Genomic DNA, 19,787 nt, shown 5'->3' with positions numbered 1-19,787 from the left:
TGGGCATCCTTTTTTTTCCTTTTAACTTAAAATTTTAAATTTTTTGGTGGATTCAGGTGTCTCACCCCATGTCCTTTTTACTCTATTGTGTTGCCTTTGATGCAGGCTGGCTGGGTCCAAGGACCCAGATCGCACCCCCCGCCCCGCAGAACCAGCCAGGAGGATTGGTCCTTGGCTTCATGCAGGATAAAAATCAAACTGAGCCAAGAGGAAGTGAGAGCGGAGTTTACTGAAGACACAGAGCAGATACAGACAGAGCATCTGGGACACTCAGAAAGGGAAGAAGAGTCTGTCTAGTCTTTGCTTGAGGTCTGGGGTTTTTTTTGAGGATTGTAGTCTGGTGCACGTGCCTTCTCAGGCATCCAGGAACATAGACGAGTGTTGAGGTATACTCCATAAGTCACTTATGCCCTGGAACCAGGGGTCTCGGTGAATCAGTGGTCTTGGAAAATGTTCCTGACGACCCTGCCTGGTCACCCCTTAGATGTTATGGCTTGTGCTGGAAGACTCCAAAGAGACCATTAACTCCTTAACCTTTACAAGGAGGACCTACATTACCTGTTTCATAAGGCGTGTGTAAGGCTGGGGGTGGTGGGGGGTGTAGGTCCTAGGAGAACAGAATCAGGAAAAGGAGCAGAAAAGCAGTTTTTCATGAGGTCCCTTTAGTTTCCCTGCCTCCCCTAACTTTACATCAGTAGATTCTTTTCTTAATTTCATCCCGTTTTTTTGTGAATAGATAATACTCATACCTAGTACAGAAGACACACAATAAAGCCTTCTCTCATGCCTGTCTTCCAGTCGCTCAGTTTCTCTACCAGAGGATAGTTTATAACTCTATGTGGGTATATGTTTATTTTATTTTCAGTTCGTTTTTATTTGACAGGACTTTGTATGTGTACTTTTCTACATCTTACATTTTTGATTTAACTGTACCTTACAGATTATTCCATGTTAATACTTTGAGAGCTTCTTCTTTTTTTTTTTTTTACATGCAGCCAAGTTATTGTATGGATGTGCTTTACTCTACCTAACCCGTCCCCAAATGATGGGATTTAAGTTGGTCCTAGCCTTGCTTTGACAAACGATGCCCCAGTGAATAACCTCACACAGCATGTGTAGGTATACCTGTAAGAAAAATGGACTCTCAGGGCCAATGGGCAGGTGTACTTGTAATTGATGGACAGCGTCATGCAGACTTTATGGAGGCTGTGTTTTCCCATCAATAACGTGCTAGGAGGGGCTCCTGGGTGGCTCAGTTGGTTAAGCGTCTGCCTTCGGCTCATGTCATGATCCTGGGGTCCTGGGATCGAGGTTCGTGTTGGGTCTCCCTGCTCAGCGGGGAGTCTGCTTCTCCTTCTCCCTCTGTGCTTGCTCTCTCGCTCTCTCTCAAGTAAATAAACAAAATGTTTTAAAAAAAATGTGCTGAGAGAAAGAGCACCTCTTTCGTCATGATAAGGTGTATTATCACTATTTAATTTGTGCCAACCTGATGTATGAGAAATGGTCTATTAGTGTATTTTATAGGTGCATTTTCACCATTCTGAGTGACAGTAATAATTTTTTTCATATATCAAATAGCCATTTGTTCCCTTCCTGTGAACTCGCTGTGTTCTTTACCCGAGGGTTTTTTATTTCCTTTTCTTATTAATTTGAAGAAGCTCTTTATATAGTAGAAAAATGAGCCTTTTGTATCTGATCTGTATTTTTGTCTAGGTTGTCTTTTGATTTTACATAAGATACTGTTTTAAGGGTCTTTCTCTCTCTCTCTCTCTTTTTTAAAGATTTTATTTATTAGAGAGAGAGAGAGAGAGCGTGAGAGAGCATGCATGCGCGCACGAGGGGAGGAGGGGCAGAGGGAGAAGCAGACTCCCCGCTGAGCAGGGATGTATGGGTCTTTTAAGACATTTAGATTTTTAGTCTCTCTCAGAAAAGACTTCCCCACTCTGACATTAAAAAAAGCAAATGAACAAGCTTCTTCTTGTGGTTTCCAGAATTTGGGAGGAAAGTCTTGTTTACGTTTCCATATGAATGTTGCAATCAGCCTGTTTTTTTTTTTTTTTAAATCCCTTATTTTCAGTTGGATCACATTTAAAGTTAACAAGTTTAAATAAGAGGAAATGAAATTCAGTGAAGCAATGGTAAGCCTCCCTACTTGTTCTAGTTGGCATCCTGAGTTCCTTGTACGTTTATTTAAATTCCTAGACATTTTGTCTTTTTGTTCACTATTACAATGGAAGAAAAGATGCCATTAACATCTGTTGATTGTTTATATGACATCAGGATTTGTAAAAGCTCTCCAGATGATTTTTTTTAAAGATTTTATTTATTTATTTGACACAGAGAGAGAGCACAAGCAGGGGGAACAGCAGAGGGGAAGGGAGAGGCAGACTCCCTGTGGAGCAGGGAGCCTGATGCGGGACTCAATCCCAGGACCCTGGGGTCATGACCTGAGCCGAAGGCAGATGCTTAACCAGCTGAGCCACCCAGGCGCCTTCTCCAGATGATTCGAATGGGGTGGCTATAGCAGGACAGGAAGTGGGGATGCAGGGAGGGCCCTTAGCTGTAATCCAGGAAAGAATATTTTGTCACCAACATTATTTAGAATTGCCAGCCCATGGTGATAATAAAAACCCAGACTGACTAAAGGTTTTACCATTATTTATACATTCTCTATGGCAAGGTACCCCTTGTTGTCTGTACCCAGGGCCAATAGCCTCCACGCCTCAGCACACCAGTCTTCCAAAGAGCTGCCAAGGGTGAGAATCATCGTCTTAGAGTCTTTCCTGTCCCCACCCCTCAGATTTAATCATCTTTTTTTTTTAAAGACTTTATTTATTTATCTGTCAGAGAAAGAGAGAGAGTGAGTGCGCACAAGCAGGGGGAGTGGCAAAGGCAGAGGGAGAAGCAGACTCCCCGCTGAGTAGGGAGCCCGATGCCGAGACCCCATCCAGGACCCTGAGATCATGACCTGAGCCGAAGGGAGCTGCTTAACCAACTGAGCCACCCTGGTGTCCCCACGTTTAATCATCTATCATGTTCTGTTTGAGCCACCTCTTACTTTTCTCACTTCTTTCACTTCTCTGACCTTTTGCCTCGTAGAATCGTTCCCCAGGACACTGTGGTCTCAACCCCCTGCAACCCCTCCCCCCCCCCCCCCCCCCCCGCCAATCTGTCCTCCACACTGCTTCTAGCCCAGGTGCTGACGGGATGCTAATACTTCCCTTTTTGTTGAACCCTCTTGCCTACCTGTCCAACCTTCCTCCTGCCATTCCCCACTGATATTGGCTTTCTAGACCAGAGAACTGCATGTCATGTGGAACAAACTAATCCTTCCCACGTCCCCAAGACTCTGCATTCACTATTCCTGACATCTGGAATTTTTAAAAATCACTGAGTTCCTATTGCATAGAAGACTTGATATTATGAGTGATGTGTTTAGGAAACTGGTATTCGGGATCTACTATGTACCAGGTTCTGAACTGGAGTCTTTGAATATTCCATCTCATGATTTCCACTTTGCAGATGAGGAAACTGGAGTTCACGGAGGCCCAAGACCACATGGCATTCCCATGTGAGCCTCAGCATGCCACAATGCTCTTTTTAATGCTTTTGATATATTTTGGATTTTTAGGGAGCCAATTTGTTTAAGGGCCCTTTAAACTTTACAAGGTAGCATATTCAGTGACTGCTGGGTGTGCTGGGTGTTTATCAAGCTTTGGGCTCATCTAGCCCCTTTCTCCAAGTTACAACTCCTGATTCCTGGGGCTGCTTTCCCAGCTTCCCTTGCAGCTAGGGCATGGGCATGTGGCTTAAGCTCCGGCAACGAGGTGCAAGATGTCAGTTTGGATGCAAGCACCATAAAGGAGGTGCTGTGCAGAATTCCTTCTAGGAAGGATCCTGAGAGACAGACAGCCAGTTGTTAAAGGTGGCTGTGGCCTGTCCTGGTTAATCTTGTGTCCAGCATCAGGAGTGTGGGCAGAGATACCTGAGCCCAGTGGCCAGAGCAATAGCATCTCCACTGGCAGAGTCTGATGATATAACTTGGGCATCACTCTTGAATGGCAAGTCTGTCAGCCTGATTCTCTGGCCCTCCTGAAGATCTTAAAAGAGACTAAATATTCGTCCATTAACTCTTTTTCTGCTTAAACTAGCTTGAATAGGTTCTTTTTGCAAATCTGACAGATAAAATGAGGTTGTTGTGTATCTTGTGGCTTCCATTTTTCTATTTTAACTACTTTCAATACCTCCCCCCACCAATGTCCCAAACTCACACATTATAATTGAACTGTGAAACACAAGAGATCATGGAGCTCATTAGGGCCCAGTGTTAAAGGTAACACAGTGCAAGGAGTCTTTTAAGTATTTACATTCAGGGAAGGCCCACCCTCCCTCTTAAAATCTACATAATCTCAACACTTATAACTTGCTTCAAACTTGATAAATCCTATTTAGAAAAAGGAATATGTCTTCTGGTCAAGTGGTCTCTTCCCAGGACAACTCCCTAAAAGCTGCTGGCCAGGTGCAGGTCAGTCCTATATAAGGCCAGAGCCAGCCTGGTGTAAAAGCTGACATTTGTATTCATCAGACCACCCTTGGCTGACTCTGGCCTGCGGCTCTGTCTCTTCCTCCTCTGAAACTCCATCACATAGAAACACACGCACGTTTGGCTCTCAGTGATAGACTTTTCCATTCTGCTATAATTGTTTTATGTGTTGGCTTTGTAGCTCTGATTAAACAATTAATCCCTCAGGGGGCGAGAACCACATCTTGTTTCTTTTATAATTTTTACAGCACTGAACAGACTGTCATGAACATTGTAAGGGTCTGTTTAATAAATATTTGCTGATTAATTTCTCTCTTGGGGCTGTTAAGTATAAATTACACGGGTGTCTCATTATTCTTAAATGTGTGTGTGTGAGAGAGAGAGATCTAAGAGCCAATAAATCATACACTCCAGGCATGGAATTTAGAGCTAGAAAAATCGAAGACACAAGACACAAGCCTCAGCCTGTGAGACTACCCTTAGTTTTTTATGTATAAATTGGGGCTTATAACAATACTTACTCTAACTACTTCCTGGGACTAGGGCCTTCAGAAGAGAGTATGTGTACTTAAGGCCCCTTGTGATTATTATCCAGTCCATATGAAATGGGGCCAGAGAGGGGAGTGGAGAAGAGGCTCTAAAGTCAGTGTATAGAGAAGGGATCATAGCTGACAGGACCTATGGGGTTTGGTCCCACCTGCTTGGGGCCAACAGGTTTTTTTGTTTTTTTCTTTTTAAGATTTCATTTATTTATTTGTCGGTGGGGGGAGAGAGAGAGAGAGCAAGCACACAAGCAGGGGGAGTGGCAGGCAGAGGGAGAAGCAGGCTCCCCGCTGAGCAAGGAGCCCGATGTGGGACTCGATCCCAGGACACCGGGATCGTGACCTGATCCGATGGCAGATGCTTAACCGACTGAGCTGTGGGGCCAACAGGTTTTATAGCGCTGGACTTCCAAGTATTTCCAGGTAGCAGGCATCCTCCTTTTTATCCCCCACTCCCAGCCCAAGGTGTCAGTTCTACCTCAGACTTTAAAACCTCTAAACCTGTAGCCTGACACCTTGTCTCTCCCCGACCTTGGTTCAGGCTTTGGTCCTACCTTACAGCTTAGGCCTCTTTCTGCCTCTGGTCTCTAATCCCCCTCCCCCCACCCCCCACCCCCAGGGCAGCTATTGACCTAAAAAAACAAATCTGATCACATCCCTTCTCTAAGAAGCTCTGTTGGATATCTAAACCTATATATCTTACCTAAAGAGGGAAGTCCAGTTACCGAGGCCGTTTCAGTCATGTGAGAGATGTTGGGTGTGTGAACTAGGAAAGATCTAGAGGTGGAGAAGATTAGAGAAATAATATATAAAACTATAAACTCTGTATGTGTGTGTATTGTTCTTTCTTTCTTTCTTTTTTTTTTTTTAGATTTTATGTATTTATTTGTCAGAGAGAGAGAACACAAGCAGGGGGGAGCGGCAGGTAGAGGGAGAAGCAGACTCCCCGCCGAGCAGGGAGCCCGATGCAGGGCTCAATCCCAGGACCCTGGGATCATGACCTGAGCCCAAGGCAGACACTTAACCAACTGAGTCACCCAGGCATCCCGAACAATAGTTATTTCTAAAATTTCTTCTACTCATTTAGATATTCAACAGACATTTATTGTGTGCCTACCGTGTGCTGGGCACCATTCTAAGCACTGCCGATGTGAGGGAACAAAACAGATACAGATCCTGCCTTCTTAGAGCTCACAGTCTAGCAAGCAGAGAAAGAACAATAGGAAAATCAGTAGGGAATCAATCCGGGCCACAGGAGAGTGACTGGGGGAACCACTTGAGATAAACTGATCAGAAGAAAGTCCTCTGAAGAAGAGTTGATATTTAAGCTGATCCTCAGTGAGGAACAAGAGTCAGCTGAACACAGAGCTGGAGAAGGATATTCCAGACAGAAGGATTTTGAATTTTATTCTAGGATTAGAAACCATTAGACAGATGGCTTGGAATGAGGGAGGGAGAGACATAGAATGGTTTATCTTTTCAACAGGTCACTGTGGTCCCCGAGGGAGAAGATTGTGCCGGGGTCAGGAGGGAGGCAAGCATGAATGGAAGCAGGGACAAGGTAGGCTGAGGGGGTATTGGCTCTGGCCAAGTTGTTGGCGACTGTGTCCAAGATGTCCAAGGACATGAACAGAAGTGGTCAGTTATAGGATTTATTTTATGGGTAAAATAGACTGCTTGCTGATGGACTGACTGGATATGAGGGTGAGTGGCAGGAAGGAATTAAGGATGACTTAGGGTGGATGGTGATGTCATTTGCTGAGACAACTGGGAAAGGAATAGATTAGGGAAGAAAAGTTACGTTTGGCTTTGGACATGTTGAGTGTGAGATGCTAGTCATTCACTGGAGATGACAAATGGTTGCTGGAGAAGTAAGTCTGGAGCTCCTAGAGAGGTCCTTGGTGTAGATTTACATCTGCGAGTTACCAGCACATAGATGATACAACAGTCTTGAGGCTGGGAGGGATCACCCAGGGAGAGAGCATAACCAGATCAGAGGGTGGAGGACAGCCTCTGGATACTCCAGCATTCACTGGTAGAGAAAACAGGGTCTGAGGACCCTGAAGGACATCAGAAGGGTGGAGCTTCCCCAGCTCCCACAGAGGAAGGTGTGTCCGGATGCAGGATTCGGTCAACTGTGTGCAGGTATCCCAAGAAGCGGAGTAAGACAAGGGTGGAAAAGGGATAAGAACACAGGATTTGGCAACAGGTTAGTCATTATGGTGACTGTGACAAAAGCAGTTTGGGACCCAGGCCTGACTGGAGTACGGGGAGGGAGAGGTGTGAATGTATAATTGGCAAGAAGTTTTGCGGAGAGGCTGGATCATGGATGTTTTTATTTCTATTTATTTCTGTATATTCCAACCATGAACATTTGTTACTTACATAATGCTATAATAATGTATACATTGTAGATAGCACCCCAACTGGTTATGAGAGGAGAAACTCCTCAGTAGAATACAGCAGCTCTTCAGCGACCTCTCCAACCCCAGGCTTGCTCTTCTCCACAAGCATCCGTCCCCTGTCTTCATCAGTCTGCATTTCATTCTTGCCGGCTGCCACCGCATATGTAAACTCAGAGTCTGGCGCCAGGCATTAGCTGTGGCTGGGCCTCCCACTCCTCTCAGCATCCCTAAGCCACCTCACCCCACACACGTCCAGGATCACTGGGGTACACACTAAGCACCCACCAGTTTCACCCACGCGTGCGTCCGTCCCGCAGCTGCAGATATATCTCCTTTCCTGCCGTTTACTCCCCTGGGCTCTTAGACCAATAGGATAGGAAAATAGGGAAAAGAATTGGGCCTCCGAGTTAGACGGGCGTGGGTTCCTTCCTCCATCTGCCACATAGCTGTGTGACTCTGGACAAGTCCCTTAACGGCCCGTGCCCCGGGTTCCTCATCTGTAAAACGAGGTTAGCAAAACCCACCCCCTATCCGTTTTGTGATGCCTGGCATAAAGTAAGCAGCAGCTAAGGCGGCGCCTCAGTTTTGCTTCAGCGTAGCGCCCTGTTGAGCCACAACAGGTGAGGACTAAGATGTTTCAGAAATGTGACCCAGCAGTGGGGGCCCCTCACATGACCCCGAGATACCAGACGGTGTCCCTCTCCCCGCACAAGGCACGTGCTGGTCGGGTGACCCGTCTTTCCAGTCGTCCCACACGCTGGGTCTGTGATCACGCGCCCCCCACCCATAGCTGAGCCTGACGCGGCAGTGGCTCATGCGCCTTTCCGCCCCAGCCTCTAGCCACGGACCACACGTCCCATCCCTGCCGCCGGGCCCCGCCCCCTGCCCCGGGCGCGCCCCTCCAGTTTCCCGGCTCGGGTGTCGGAGGGGCCGCGCCCGCGGGCCGTGCGCACGGATTGGCTGCGCCGCGGCGGCGGGCGGCCCGTGGGCGCACACACCCTCCCCGTGCAGCCAATGGGCGTGCGCGCGTCACTGACCCGGAGGCCCGCGAGCCGGCAGCCCCTCAATAAGCCACATTGTTGCACGAAACTCCAGAGCAGGAGTCCCGAGCCACCGCTAGGGCCGCCGTGTCATCAAGCGGAGGAGATCCGTGGGCAAGGCAGCGCGTGTGTGAGCCGTAGAAGTCCGCTCGCCCAAGTGAGACCGGACCGAGATTCTTCCCAAGTGGAGCCTTTAGTGATCCTGTGGTGAAGTTAGCACCTTGGCGGTGGGGCAACCCGACACGTCGCCAGCAGTGATTTTTGGGCTCCTTCTAGCAATCGGGACTCCCAAAACCTGTTTCCAGAGACCCTAGACTCTCAAGCTGAGCGTGCCATCGCCTTCTTTTTGTGCCGTCCGGATTCACTGCTCCCGGCTGGGCCGCCAAGCCCCCATACAAAGCGGTCGGACCGCGCTGTCCTCCTCCCCCGCACGCGCTCCAACCTCGGTTTCCCAACTCGGCGCCGTCGGACCGCGGCAGGATGATCGCCTCGCATCTGCTCGCCTACTTCTTTACGGAGCTCAACCATGACCAAGTGCAGAAGGTAAGTAAGCGCGTGCAGGGGCGGCTGGCTCGCCTTTGACAAAGTTGTGTGGTCCCCGGCTCTCACTTTGGGGTCCCGGCCGGCCGGGACTCTCCTCGACCCTGCGGGGAACCACTTCCTCCTCATTCGGGGTCGAGGACGCGGAAAAAGTCAGGGCTGCCGGGAAACTCCTGGGCGCGAGGAGCCACGTCCGCTAGGCACGGGCAGGCGTGTGCGCGCGTGCGAGGCTCCTGGGCTCGCGCACCGCGCGACTCTCTGCCTTCCTGCCACCCTGCGCGCGCTCGCGCTTTTTTTTTTTTTTTTCTTCCCGCTGGAGGGGCGGGTCACCCGGCACGTAGTCTGAGACTGTGGGGCCCACGTGGGAGGAGCCCCCCTCTCGCAGCCGGAGTTCCGGCGAGAGCACGTGGGGGGAAGAATCGTGGCTGGTGGGGGGAGGCTCCGCTGCCACGTGGGACTGCCGGGGGACTCCGGTGCCAAAGGATCGCGTTCTGGGGACTTGCGGTTCCCCTCGGCGTTCCTCAGGGCCTCGCGGAGGTGCGCTTGGGGAGAGGCCGATCCGGGAAGGAGCTGGGACAGCGGCCGAGAAACTCCGCCCGCCGCGCCCCCTCCCCGGAACTGAGGCGCCCGGAACTGAGGCCCAGCGAGGGGCGTACATTCCCCCACAAATGTGCCTTGGGACTGCCGGGCCTTGAGTCCCCGGCCCCCGCCTCCAAGTAGGGGGCGAACTTTGGTTGATATTTCTAGTACTACTAAAAGTTACACGAACTGTCCCCCCCCCCCCCCGGCTTTCCTGTCTTTGAAAAGTTTTCGTTAGGTAAACGAGCTTTTTCCTGCCCGAGACTCCGACAGGTCTGCCCACTTCGCTGTCGGCAGCCCTCCGAGCTCTTGAGCTAGGTCATTTACATAAGAAAGAGCTTCTGGCTCCTCCGGGAGCCAAGCTCTAGGTGCCTCCGGGTATGGGGTTGGGGGTGGGGCTGGGCCTGAGGCGCTCTCACTCTGGGGAACATTGAGTTTCTGAAATACTCGGGATTTCAAGATTGGCACCTGGCCCTGGACCTCACTAGGACTTGAGAAGAAGGGATGGGCGGTGGGGGGTGTCCAGAACTGTGAGGCAGTGACAGCGTTGCTTAATTACATACTTGAAATTTCTGTATCTTACAGGGAACACATTTGGGATAGTGTCTTGAAATAGTTGTTCGGTGCCGCGACCTGCTCGTATCGTACTCCCATTCTGGGGATTCTCAGAGCAAAGGAGAGGGTGGTGGGTTACCCTCATGGTGTTTTCAGAGCCGATGCAGATGAACCCCCAAATAAAACGTGGCAATACTTAGCCTCAGACTGGGAGTAGGGAGGAGAGGGCGGCTGGCTGAGTGGACGACTGTTGCCCTCTCCTTCCTGGGATGTGGCTCTGCTCTGCCCTGAATTCAGTTTAAGAATGTGTCTGTGAGCCGGCAGAATCTTGGCAACTTCTATGGGCTTCTCTGCCCAAGAAGTGAGTTAACCCTTGGGGAAGACTCATCCCTTGGCAAATCCTAAAGTAGGAAGCTGTCACTCCAGGACATTGTAATTCCTTTACCAGTTTACTCTCCCCTAATCCAGAGGAAGGAGGCTAAGACTCAAACTGTCTTGGTATGGATTCGGAGTCCTCTCTTTGGTCCCAGAGCGGAGAGAGACTAAACCAGGGTATCTGGAAATGAGTTCTAATCTTTGTTTTGTGATTTATTAACCACAGGACCCTGAGCAAGTCACTTTGCCTCTTTGGACTGTTGGTTTCTTCTTGTAAAACAGGAGTCACAGCAGCAGCCTTGCCCACATTAGGGAGTTGTGATGATTCAACACAGTAATGTAGACATGTCTTTTTTGTAGGCGACTCTTACCTACACTCGCAGCTTCCTTTTAGCCTGTGAAGTGTCTGGGTGGACACTGGGTGTATTTCCTCTAAATTACCAATGGGGGCAGAATAGAGTCAGGCCTTTAATTTACCAGGTGTCAGAACCTGGGACTTGGCCTCTAGGCTTAGGTGAGCAAAACTGTTTGATTCCAGCTGCCGTTCGATAGGAAGTAGGAGGAGCCTCAGAATATTTTGGAAGCAGCTTTTCTTTTTCAGCAGACTCCACTGCACACCCAGTGTGGAGCCCAGTGTGGGGCTTGAACTCATGACCCTGAGATGAAGACACGTAACTGAGTGAGCCACCCAGGTGTCCCTAGAAGCCTCTTTTCCAGTTGCTGCTACAAGGATGAATTCGGGGAGAAGGATGAAGTTTGAGTTTAATTTTAGAGAGTCTTTTGAAAAGGTCTTGATTTGGACTCTTCTGAAATCCCCATTATCCTACATATTCTGGGTTGTAGTCTGAGGCATGGAAAACTTGGATTCACCAGAACTAGCCCCCCACCCCCCGCCATCTCCTGATGGACAAGTCCAGGGTTTTGTACCATTAGGAGGAGACTGACACTTTGAAACTCGAGAGCAAACACATGTGGCATTTACAGTGTAGCAGGAACTGGTTTAAGCTCTTTACGGATGTTAGCTCATTAATGTTCTCAACAATCTCACAGAGCAGTTGCAGTTATTATCAGCATCCCCCTTTTACTGGTAAGGAACAAAGGCACACTAACTTGTCCAAGGTCACTAGCATTTTTGTAAGAGCTGGGAATTAAAGCCACGCAGTTGGGCTCCAGAGCCGCATGCTCTTGACCACACTCACCTGATTCTGGAAACAATAGTGGACTCCATCCTGGCTCCTGTCTGCATCCACTCTGGGATGCTGGCAGCACCATCACCCAGCATGCCCAGAAATGCAACTAGCTCTTTTCCTTGGCTACATTGATGGCACCAGTACCCTCTAGCTCTTCTGGCTGGGAGCTCTGGACTCCTTTCATGACTTTCCTTTCTGATCGCTACGCATTTGTCAACCTGTCTCTGGCTTATTTCAGAGGGCTCCTAGGGTTTCTCTGTTTCCAGTCTGTTTCTGGAGTGAGACTGGAACATTTCAGAAGCCTTTTAACACTGCATTCTGAATGCCCCTTGACCCCTCCATGTTCTCTACCTTCACTCCCCAAGGACTTGCATCACCATTCCTTTGAATGCCACGCTCTTCACACTAGGCGCCTTTGCCCTATCATGGCATTTTTTTTTTTTTAATGGGAGTTCTCATGACCAATGGTTTTTTTTTTTTTAAGATTTTATTTAAAAACATGAGAGAGAGGCAGAGAGCACGAGTGGGGGAAGGGCAGAGAGAGGGAGAAGCAGATTCCCCGCTGAGCAGGGAGCCCCATGCTGGGCTGGATCCCAGGACCCTGGGATCATGACCTAAGCCGAAGGCAGGTGCTTAACTGACTGAGCCACCCAGGCGCCCTATCATGGCATTTTTATTGTTCCACCATACCTTAGACTTTGTAGTTTTCAGTTCCGGTTCCTTCCTTGGGGCAGGGAGAATCCTGGCTGCTCACCTTTGTAGCCATAGTTTCTGGCCACTGATGAGGTACTCAGTGAGTGTGAGGCTGAGAGAGCAGCCCTTCCTGGAGACAGAAGCTGAGCAAGGGCTGCAGGAAGGGGAGGAGGGTGAAAGGCAAATTGGGGGATGGTTAGGATGGGGCTGAACGGGATGGGTGGAAAGGGGGACATTAAGAAAGGCGGTGGCCTCGGGCGCCTGGGCGGCTCAGTTGGTTAAGCGACTGCCTTCGGCTCAGGTCATGATCCCGGAGTCCCAGGATCGAGTCCCACATCGGGCTCCCTGCTCCGCAGGGAGTCTGCTTCTGCCTCTGACCCTACCCCCTCTTGGGCTCTCTCTCTCAAATAAATAAATAAAATCTTTAAAAAAAAAAAAAGAAAGAAAGGCGGTGGACTCTTCTTTAATCAAGGCCTGAGGCTGATCCTGATCCTGAGGCTGATTCTGAGGAGAAAGGGAGGGGGTCAGGGACACAGGGAGGGAGATAGGGAGGGTGAGGGAGTTTCCTGTCTTCCAGCAATCAAGGCTCTCTGTCCTCTGGGTGGAGAGAGAGATTCTTTTTATTGATTGAGGTATAGTAAACATTCAAGATAGAGGATTTTCCTGCTTGAGGAGAATCAGTTTTAACCATAGAAGTGAAATGAGGTATGCATGCCTTCCTTTAGCCATTGGATGAATTTTTTTTTAACATGCATCGACTGGTGACATATTTTCACTCCTCTTATGGAATATAGATAGCTCGCTTGGGCTCTTTTCTGTGTGAGGAGTGGCTTTCAACTCTGGACTTATGAGAGGAGGGAGTTATCTTGGAAGCAGAAAATTCAGCAGAGCCCCCAAGAGTCAAGAAAGACAAGAGTTTTAATGTTTTTTGAGAACTTATTGTGGGTACCAGTTCCTCTGGCTATGATGTGGGAAACTGAAACTAAGACACCTTTCAGTCTGGTGAGATGAGGCAGCAGTCAAGAGAGGGTTCCTTACCAGGGGGTGAGGAGTTGGAGACCTCAAGGGAGCCTTGATTGGTCTGCCTTGAGTACCTACTATGTGCCATTATATCTTCTGATAAGGGGTTAAAGTACCGGGAGTCAGATTCAACTACTGATCACAGCCTTACTAAGATTATTTTTGATTGACCTAACTGACATTGGCAGGTACAGTTTCTCATTTGTTCAATGTGTACATAATACTTAGCATCCTAATACTGTCCCTTCCCTGCTCGGAAGGAGTTGATGGAAGCTTTTGCTAATCATCCATTTTTTGTATCACCAAATTTCTATTTCAGAGAGTGCTAGGAAGCATTTTTCTTTACCACTGAATTAATTAAAATTCCCTCTGAGGCTCCTCAGACAAAGCCAACTTTTTTTTTAAAACATCACTTTTCAAAGATGAATGTTTCCAGCACCCTGAGGAATTTGAGGGCAGTTAGGGGCCCTTTTCCAAGGGAAATCAAAACAACGCAAACCACAACAGTTTTCTCAAAGCCTGGCAGCCAGAGTAAGGAGATCTGATGTACTAAAAGACCTCAAGAACTCCAGAAAACTGACTTCCTTTGTTCAAATATTTCTTTGAAAGACACCTCTTGATAATGGGTTTCTCATTATCATTGTTGAATTTTGAAGTCGGCAAGTTTGGTTTGTTTTCCAACACTGTATTGTCTTTCCCTTTCTAAAGCAGTGGGGGGCTGGGGGTGAGTGGGGAGGGGTTGAGAAGATCAGATCCCAGAGTTCCTTGCCTGAGTCTTAATATTGCACGCCATGGATCACAGGCCATGCTTCCTTGTGCTGGAGGGGCTGTTTCTGCCTACTCCTAAAGTAGGTCTTTCAACCTCAGTGCTATTGGCATTTTGGGCCACACAATCTTTTGTGAGGCGCTATCTGTATCCCAACCTATAATAAAGAGCAGGAATTCCCACCCTACCTGAAGTTTGTAGGGGCAAAGCCTGTATTCTCTTTGTTTTGTTTTGTTTTTGTTGCTACTTCTTTTGAGCCATAGTTTTCGACTGCTAACAATTTTGCCCTCCAGTAGGCTTTGGTAATGTCTGGAGACATTTTTGTCTGTCACCAGTTAGGTGGGTGAGGATGTGTTGCTGCATCTAGTAGGCAGAGGCAAAGGAGATACGCAATCTTACAGTGCCCAGGACAGCCCCCTTGCAACAAAGACCTTTGTTGAGAAACTGTGTTAGAAGAAAGAACATAGTTCATCCCCTCCTTCAATTTTATAGCGCATTGTTCACGATCACACAGCTTGTTAATAGTAGCTGTAACTAGGACCTTGGCTCCCAGCTCGCAGTGTGCCAGGTCTTGGGACAGTCATGGGTGGGTGGCAAGTGATCTTTTACAAAAGATGAATTTGAGGTGAAGTCTGCAGACCACAGCAGTCAGCAGATGTCCGTGCCCCCCTGGCTGAAGGGTGGGTTACCTGGGTTACTGTTCTTCTGTCTTCAGTCAGGAAAATGCCTGCAGTGTCAGCACGGCAGGAAGCAAGTGGGAGAGAAGTTTGCTCAGTTGTCCACAGGAGAATCTTCCCCTGGTTGTTGCTGGGATTTCCAGGGAGGCCAGGCATCCGTCAGACTTCTGAACAAAGCAGGTGGGTGAGCTGGCAGATCATGAGCCCAGGAGCTACTGTAGCTGGGACCAGAGGAGAGGGGCTAGTGATAACTCACTGAGGGCCAGTCCCACAGTCCTATTGGGAGAGGCTGTACGGTGAGTGATAGAGCCAGTCTCCCAGGATTGAATCCTGGTTTATGTAACCAGCTCTGTGAACGTAGGTCAGTTGATTTAACCTTTCTAGGCCTTGGAGAGTTTTTGGATAACACCTTAATAGGGTTACTGTAGGGATTAGAATTAATATATGTGAAGCTCTTAGAGCTGTGCCTGACACACAGTCAACTCTTTGTGTTAAATATTAGTACATAGAGAACTACATATGTATAGTACTACACTCTTAGATACCTACTGTGCTGTCCATCTGGGCAGGAGCAAAAGAGGCCCTGCTTCTCTTTTCCCAAGGGCTTGTAGGACATATGGGTTCTGGAACATTGTTGCTGTCTGTCTGATGTCGGATTAGAGTAGAAGACAGGGAGGGCAGGGTGGAAAGTTCCTGAAGCTGAGGAATAAGGAAGTATTCTCACTGCCCCCTCTGCCTTCTAAAACACTCTTTCCTAGGCATAGGAGAACCATCCTTGAGTTCTTTCTCTGACTTGCTTTCCTTTGGGTCCCCTGGGAAGTAGCCTCCCGACTGGGGGCGGGGGGAGGGGGGTTGGTGTCTCTGGGACGCCGTGATCATTGTTCCGCAGGTTAAAGCATCCTCAGTGGAACGCATGACTGATCACAGCGTTCATCCCACCCTTGTGACTGTAGAAACCTAGTCCCCCCCTCCTCCTCGGTCCCTCCCCCAAAGGGCAGAGGCTCCCAGGGCATTTGCTGAGCCCCCTTATGCTGCAGTTGGCCAGTGAGATGCTTTCTTAGCCTTCCTCACATCTGCCCCAGATTCTGGCTTTCTGCTCGGGAAACTGCTTGGGGCGGGGGGTGCCCTGGGCTGTTGAGTTATAGGACCAGGTGTAGGTTTTGGTCCCAGTGACTCCTGGAGTTTCACTGAAGGGAACCATCATTCCCACAGTCTTTTGGCAGATCAGGAGGAGAATCCCTGGCTGTCTTGGGTGTCAGTAGAGAGCTCTTTACCCCTCATACAGACTCTGGGCTGTCCAGTGTGGCCCCTCCTGACACTCAGGTGCCCAGGGCTCTTGACAAAGCCCAAGGCAACCCTCTTTGTGGAACCCAGATTCTCCTCCCTCCATTCCTGTACAGGCTTTGTCTTGTCCAAACCCAGTTGGGAGGCCTTGTTCCCCTGAAATGCTGCCCTCTTTTAGGGGTGGCCATGCTTTTTGCACTTTTGTCTATGGGTCTCTGAGCATTTTCCTGATGTTCCTCACTTGGAGGGACCTTGGTTAAAACTTATCTTGGAGTTAACTAAGAGAGTGAGCCAGGGCTGAGAACCTGGCCCTTGGTGCCCACCCGACCAGCCTTCCTGACTCTCCTCACCCTTGGCTCAGTGGTTCTACCCTGGAGGTGTGGTCCATGTTCTTGAAAGGCCTTCTTCCTACCCTCTTCTTCTGGCATCTCCATATTGTCTGACAAAGGAATGAAGCCAGATAAGCCATCAGGGTTAAATGAGGGCATGTGAAGCTGCCACTTTTCCTTTTTCCCATTTGAGAGACTTCCTTCTCCTGCTTCCTGCTTCCTTCCACATTTTTCTGTCTCAACCCCTTGCAATGAAGCCTTCTAGCCATGTCTCATCAGTTCCATCCCCCCTCACCCCCAATTTCTAAAGCTCTTAAAATAACAAACACTACTGTAAGTGCTAGGCTCTGTCTGTGCACTCTAACTCAGGTCATCCTTAAGCAGCCCTCCCTGGTAGACATTATTAGCTATTATTCAGATGAAGACACCAAGGCACAGAAAGGGACAGTACCTTGCTCAAGGGAAAGCCTGAATTCAGGCTGACCCTAGAACCTAGGCCTCTAACCCCAGCATGGGGCTGCCTGGGACAACTGGAGATAGGCCACTTGTGTTTCATTTTCACGGGGCTGTGAGTCAGGTGTCAGTTGGGAAGGGACCTTTGGATCATCTAGTTTCAGTCCTTTTTATCGATGAGGAAACCAGGTGCTGTGTACTAAGTGACCAGCCCAGGTTTATATAGGACAAGCCCCAAGCAGGAACCCAGTTTCTCGGTCCCTATTTCCCTTTTAGCACCAATTGTGCAGCATGAGCTCTTCTCATCAGTCAGGTGTGGGCTCCCCAAGAACAAAGGCAGGATTTGCTTTGTGGCCTGTACCTAGAGTAACCCTATAATTTGTCCAAACTGGGCCACTTTTGAGAATAAAAGGGGACACTGTTAATACTTAGGCTGCTACCTCAGCGTAAACTGAGATTGTCCTGGGCAAACTGGTATGTATGGGTTGCCCTGCCTTTGGTGGGGGTGATTGTGGGGTGGGTGGGGCTGACTGGGAAGGTCTGGGGCTGGATGTTATGCAGAGGGCCAGATCCGCAGGGGTTTGGCGCAGCAGGTGAACACTTGGAGTGGGGAGTTCAGATGTCCCTGTGAGGCAAGAGGCTCAGGGGTAGACTCCGGTTCCCTGGTATGGGGCTGTCCAGGGGAGGCAGAGTCTGACTCTTAGGGGACCTGGGCAACTGAACAGGACAGCCAGGTAGCTGGAGAAGGAACCGTGCTGCTGCCAGGGTCACGTGCAGTGAGGGCTCAGGCCTGAAGAACAGGGTCAGGCTCTGAGCTCCTGGGGATTCTGGAATGACCAGCTCTCCCCTTCACCCAGGTTACTCTCCCACCCACCCCCTTGGCACCCCAATAGCCCCTTGTGCGTGACCATGGCCTATGACGTGAGCACCCGCTCTGTCTCAGTCCTGAGGTAGCTGCTGACATCACAAATGTGAAGTTGGGAGCATGTAGTTGGTGCCTTTAGTTCTCTGGGACCAGCGAGGGTGGGAGACACAAGGTGTCAAAAGTGTGTTGGTGGCTGGGAATTTGGGGAGAGGCCATTTGTGCTGGGCCCTGAAGGGCAAAATGGGAGTTTTTTGTTACGCCAGAGGAGGAGAACATTCTAGGTGTGGGGTCAACATATACACATTTCTCACCCTCCTGAGACACTCCTTAGAATTGTATTGATGTGTGCATGATTTCAGTGATTCAAGATCTGTATTTTATAACAGGGAGAGAAACTGCCTATTCTCTGCCCTTCCCCTCAGTTTGTAATTACTTGTTGACATATTTGCCTCCCACCAATAGACTGAGCCCCTTGCAGGCAGAGACCGGGCTCTCCTTTCCCCTGGTGCCCTCAGCCCCTGGCCAGGGCCCACTCCATCCATTTAGCACTCACTTTTATGTAAATGAACTGTGCTGGGGTCATGTATATCTGGGACATGTTATTGCACAGGTTCCCCCCCACCCCCAGCTGGCCCAGAATGTCTGAGGACAGGAGGCTCCCAACACCCGTGTCCCAAATGCCCATCTCCTGGACCCCAGACGGGTGCCACTGCCTGAGCTCAGTCTGGCTATAACTCCAGGCAGCTGAGGCAAGAACTGGAAGAACTGGAAAGCCTGTGACTCACCAAGGTGCAACAGGATCCTGGGGGAGTGGCCTGTAAGCCTCCTAGGTCAGCTCCACACTTAACCCCGGTGCCCCAGGCTTGTGAGTGCAGGGTGCGTCAGCCGGAATCTCCCTGAGGTCCCCTGGTGGCCCCAGCGAAGTTCTGCCTGGTGCCATCTGAAGAAAGTGTTGTGGCAGATCTGTTACTTTTGGGTAGCTGCCTTTCAGAGGAAGGAACCTTAAAGCATCGAGGTTCTGCTATGTCTTTCCCTCCTCAGTTTATCCTTTCTTTTCTTTCTTTCTTTCTTTTTCTTTCTTTCTTTCTTTCTTTCTTTCTTTCTTTCTTTCTTTCTTTCTTTCTTTCTTTCTTTCTTTCTTTCTTTCTTTCTTTCTTTTCTTTCTTTCTTTCTTTCTTTCTTTCTTTCTTTCTTTCTTTCTTTCTTTCTTTCTTTCTTTCTTTCTTTTCTTTCTTTTCTTTCCTTTCTTTCTGTCAGAAACATCTGGTCTTGGCTTGGCACCATTACGGTATAAACTTGCTGCTCTTTGCACAGCCGTGGTCCTCCCAGGAGAAGTCTGTGAAGGCATTATTATTAATGAGGTCACTGATGGTAGTTACCTGGCTTTCCCAGGACGGGCACACCTGTGCCCCAGGTTAGGGCACTCAGCTGACCACCGTATGTAGTGGGTCCTGCTAGGGACTCAACCCGTGGTTTGGGGAGGCTTCTCCAAGGCTTGATTTCCTCATCGAAGACTTGAGGTGACGCTGGCAAAGGAATAATGCAAAAATAAATTCTTTTGAAACAAAGTTGTAAGCCCGTGTCAGCATATAGGGCCACTGGAAGGCTGTGCATGTGGCTACGTTTAGATGATGGCTTTTCCCTCTGGTTTGACCTCTTACAGACTTCTTTGAGCTTCTTGGGCCCTCTGACCATGTGTAGTGGGTAGACCAGGGCCTAGTTAGGGCCTTGCCCTTTTTTCTTCCTATGTTTTAAAATGGAAGTATAATATACACAGGAAACTGAAAACACCTGGTAACCACCACCCAGATCCAGTAACAGATCATTAGCAACACAAAGTGTAACCCCTATTCCACCTTCTGTCAGCAGAGATCTGTTTCTGTGCTTCATATGAATGGACTCATAAGGTATGTCCCCTTTTGTGTCTGGCT

The 19,787-nt window shown here is 49.1% G+C and overlaps 1 protein-coding gene across 1 annotated transcript in view; it reads left to right on the top strand.

Moving 5' to 3' along the window:
• The first annotated feature begins 8,534 nt into the window (after positions 1-8,534).
• HK2 (hexokinase 2) overlaps positions 8,535-19,787 on the top strand; it is a 63,031-nt gene continuing 51,778 nt past the window's right edge. The window contains exon 1 of the mRNA XM_028116332.2: positions 8,535-9,073. Coding sequence (XP_027972133.1) covers positions 9,011-9,073 — 63 coding nt within the window. The 5' untranslated portion in view covers positions 8,535-9,010. The remainder of the gene's footprint in view (positions 9,074-19,787) is intronic.

Source organism: Eumetopias jubatus, unplaced genomic scaffold (assembly GCF_037043125.1).
Source record: "Eumetopias jubatus isolate StellerSeaLion01/CBP00866 unplaced genomic scaffold, mEumJub1_p1.0 scaffold_9, whole genome shotgun sequence".
Classification (NCBI taxonomy): domain Eukaryota; kingdom Metazoa; phylum Chordata; class Mammalia; order Carnivora; family Otariidae; genus Eumetopias; species Eumetopias jubatus.
The sequence above is the reverse complement of the archived record's forward strand: the minus strand, read 5'-3'. Positions and strand labels throughout refer to the sequence as shown.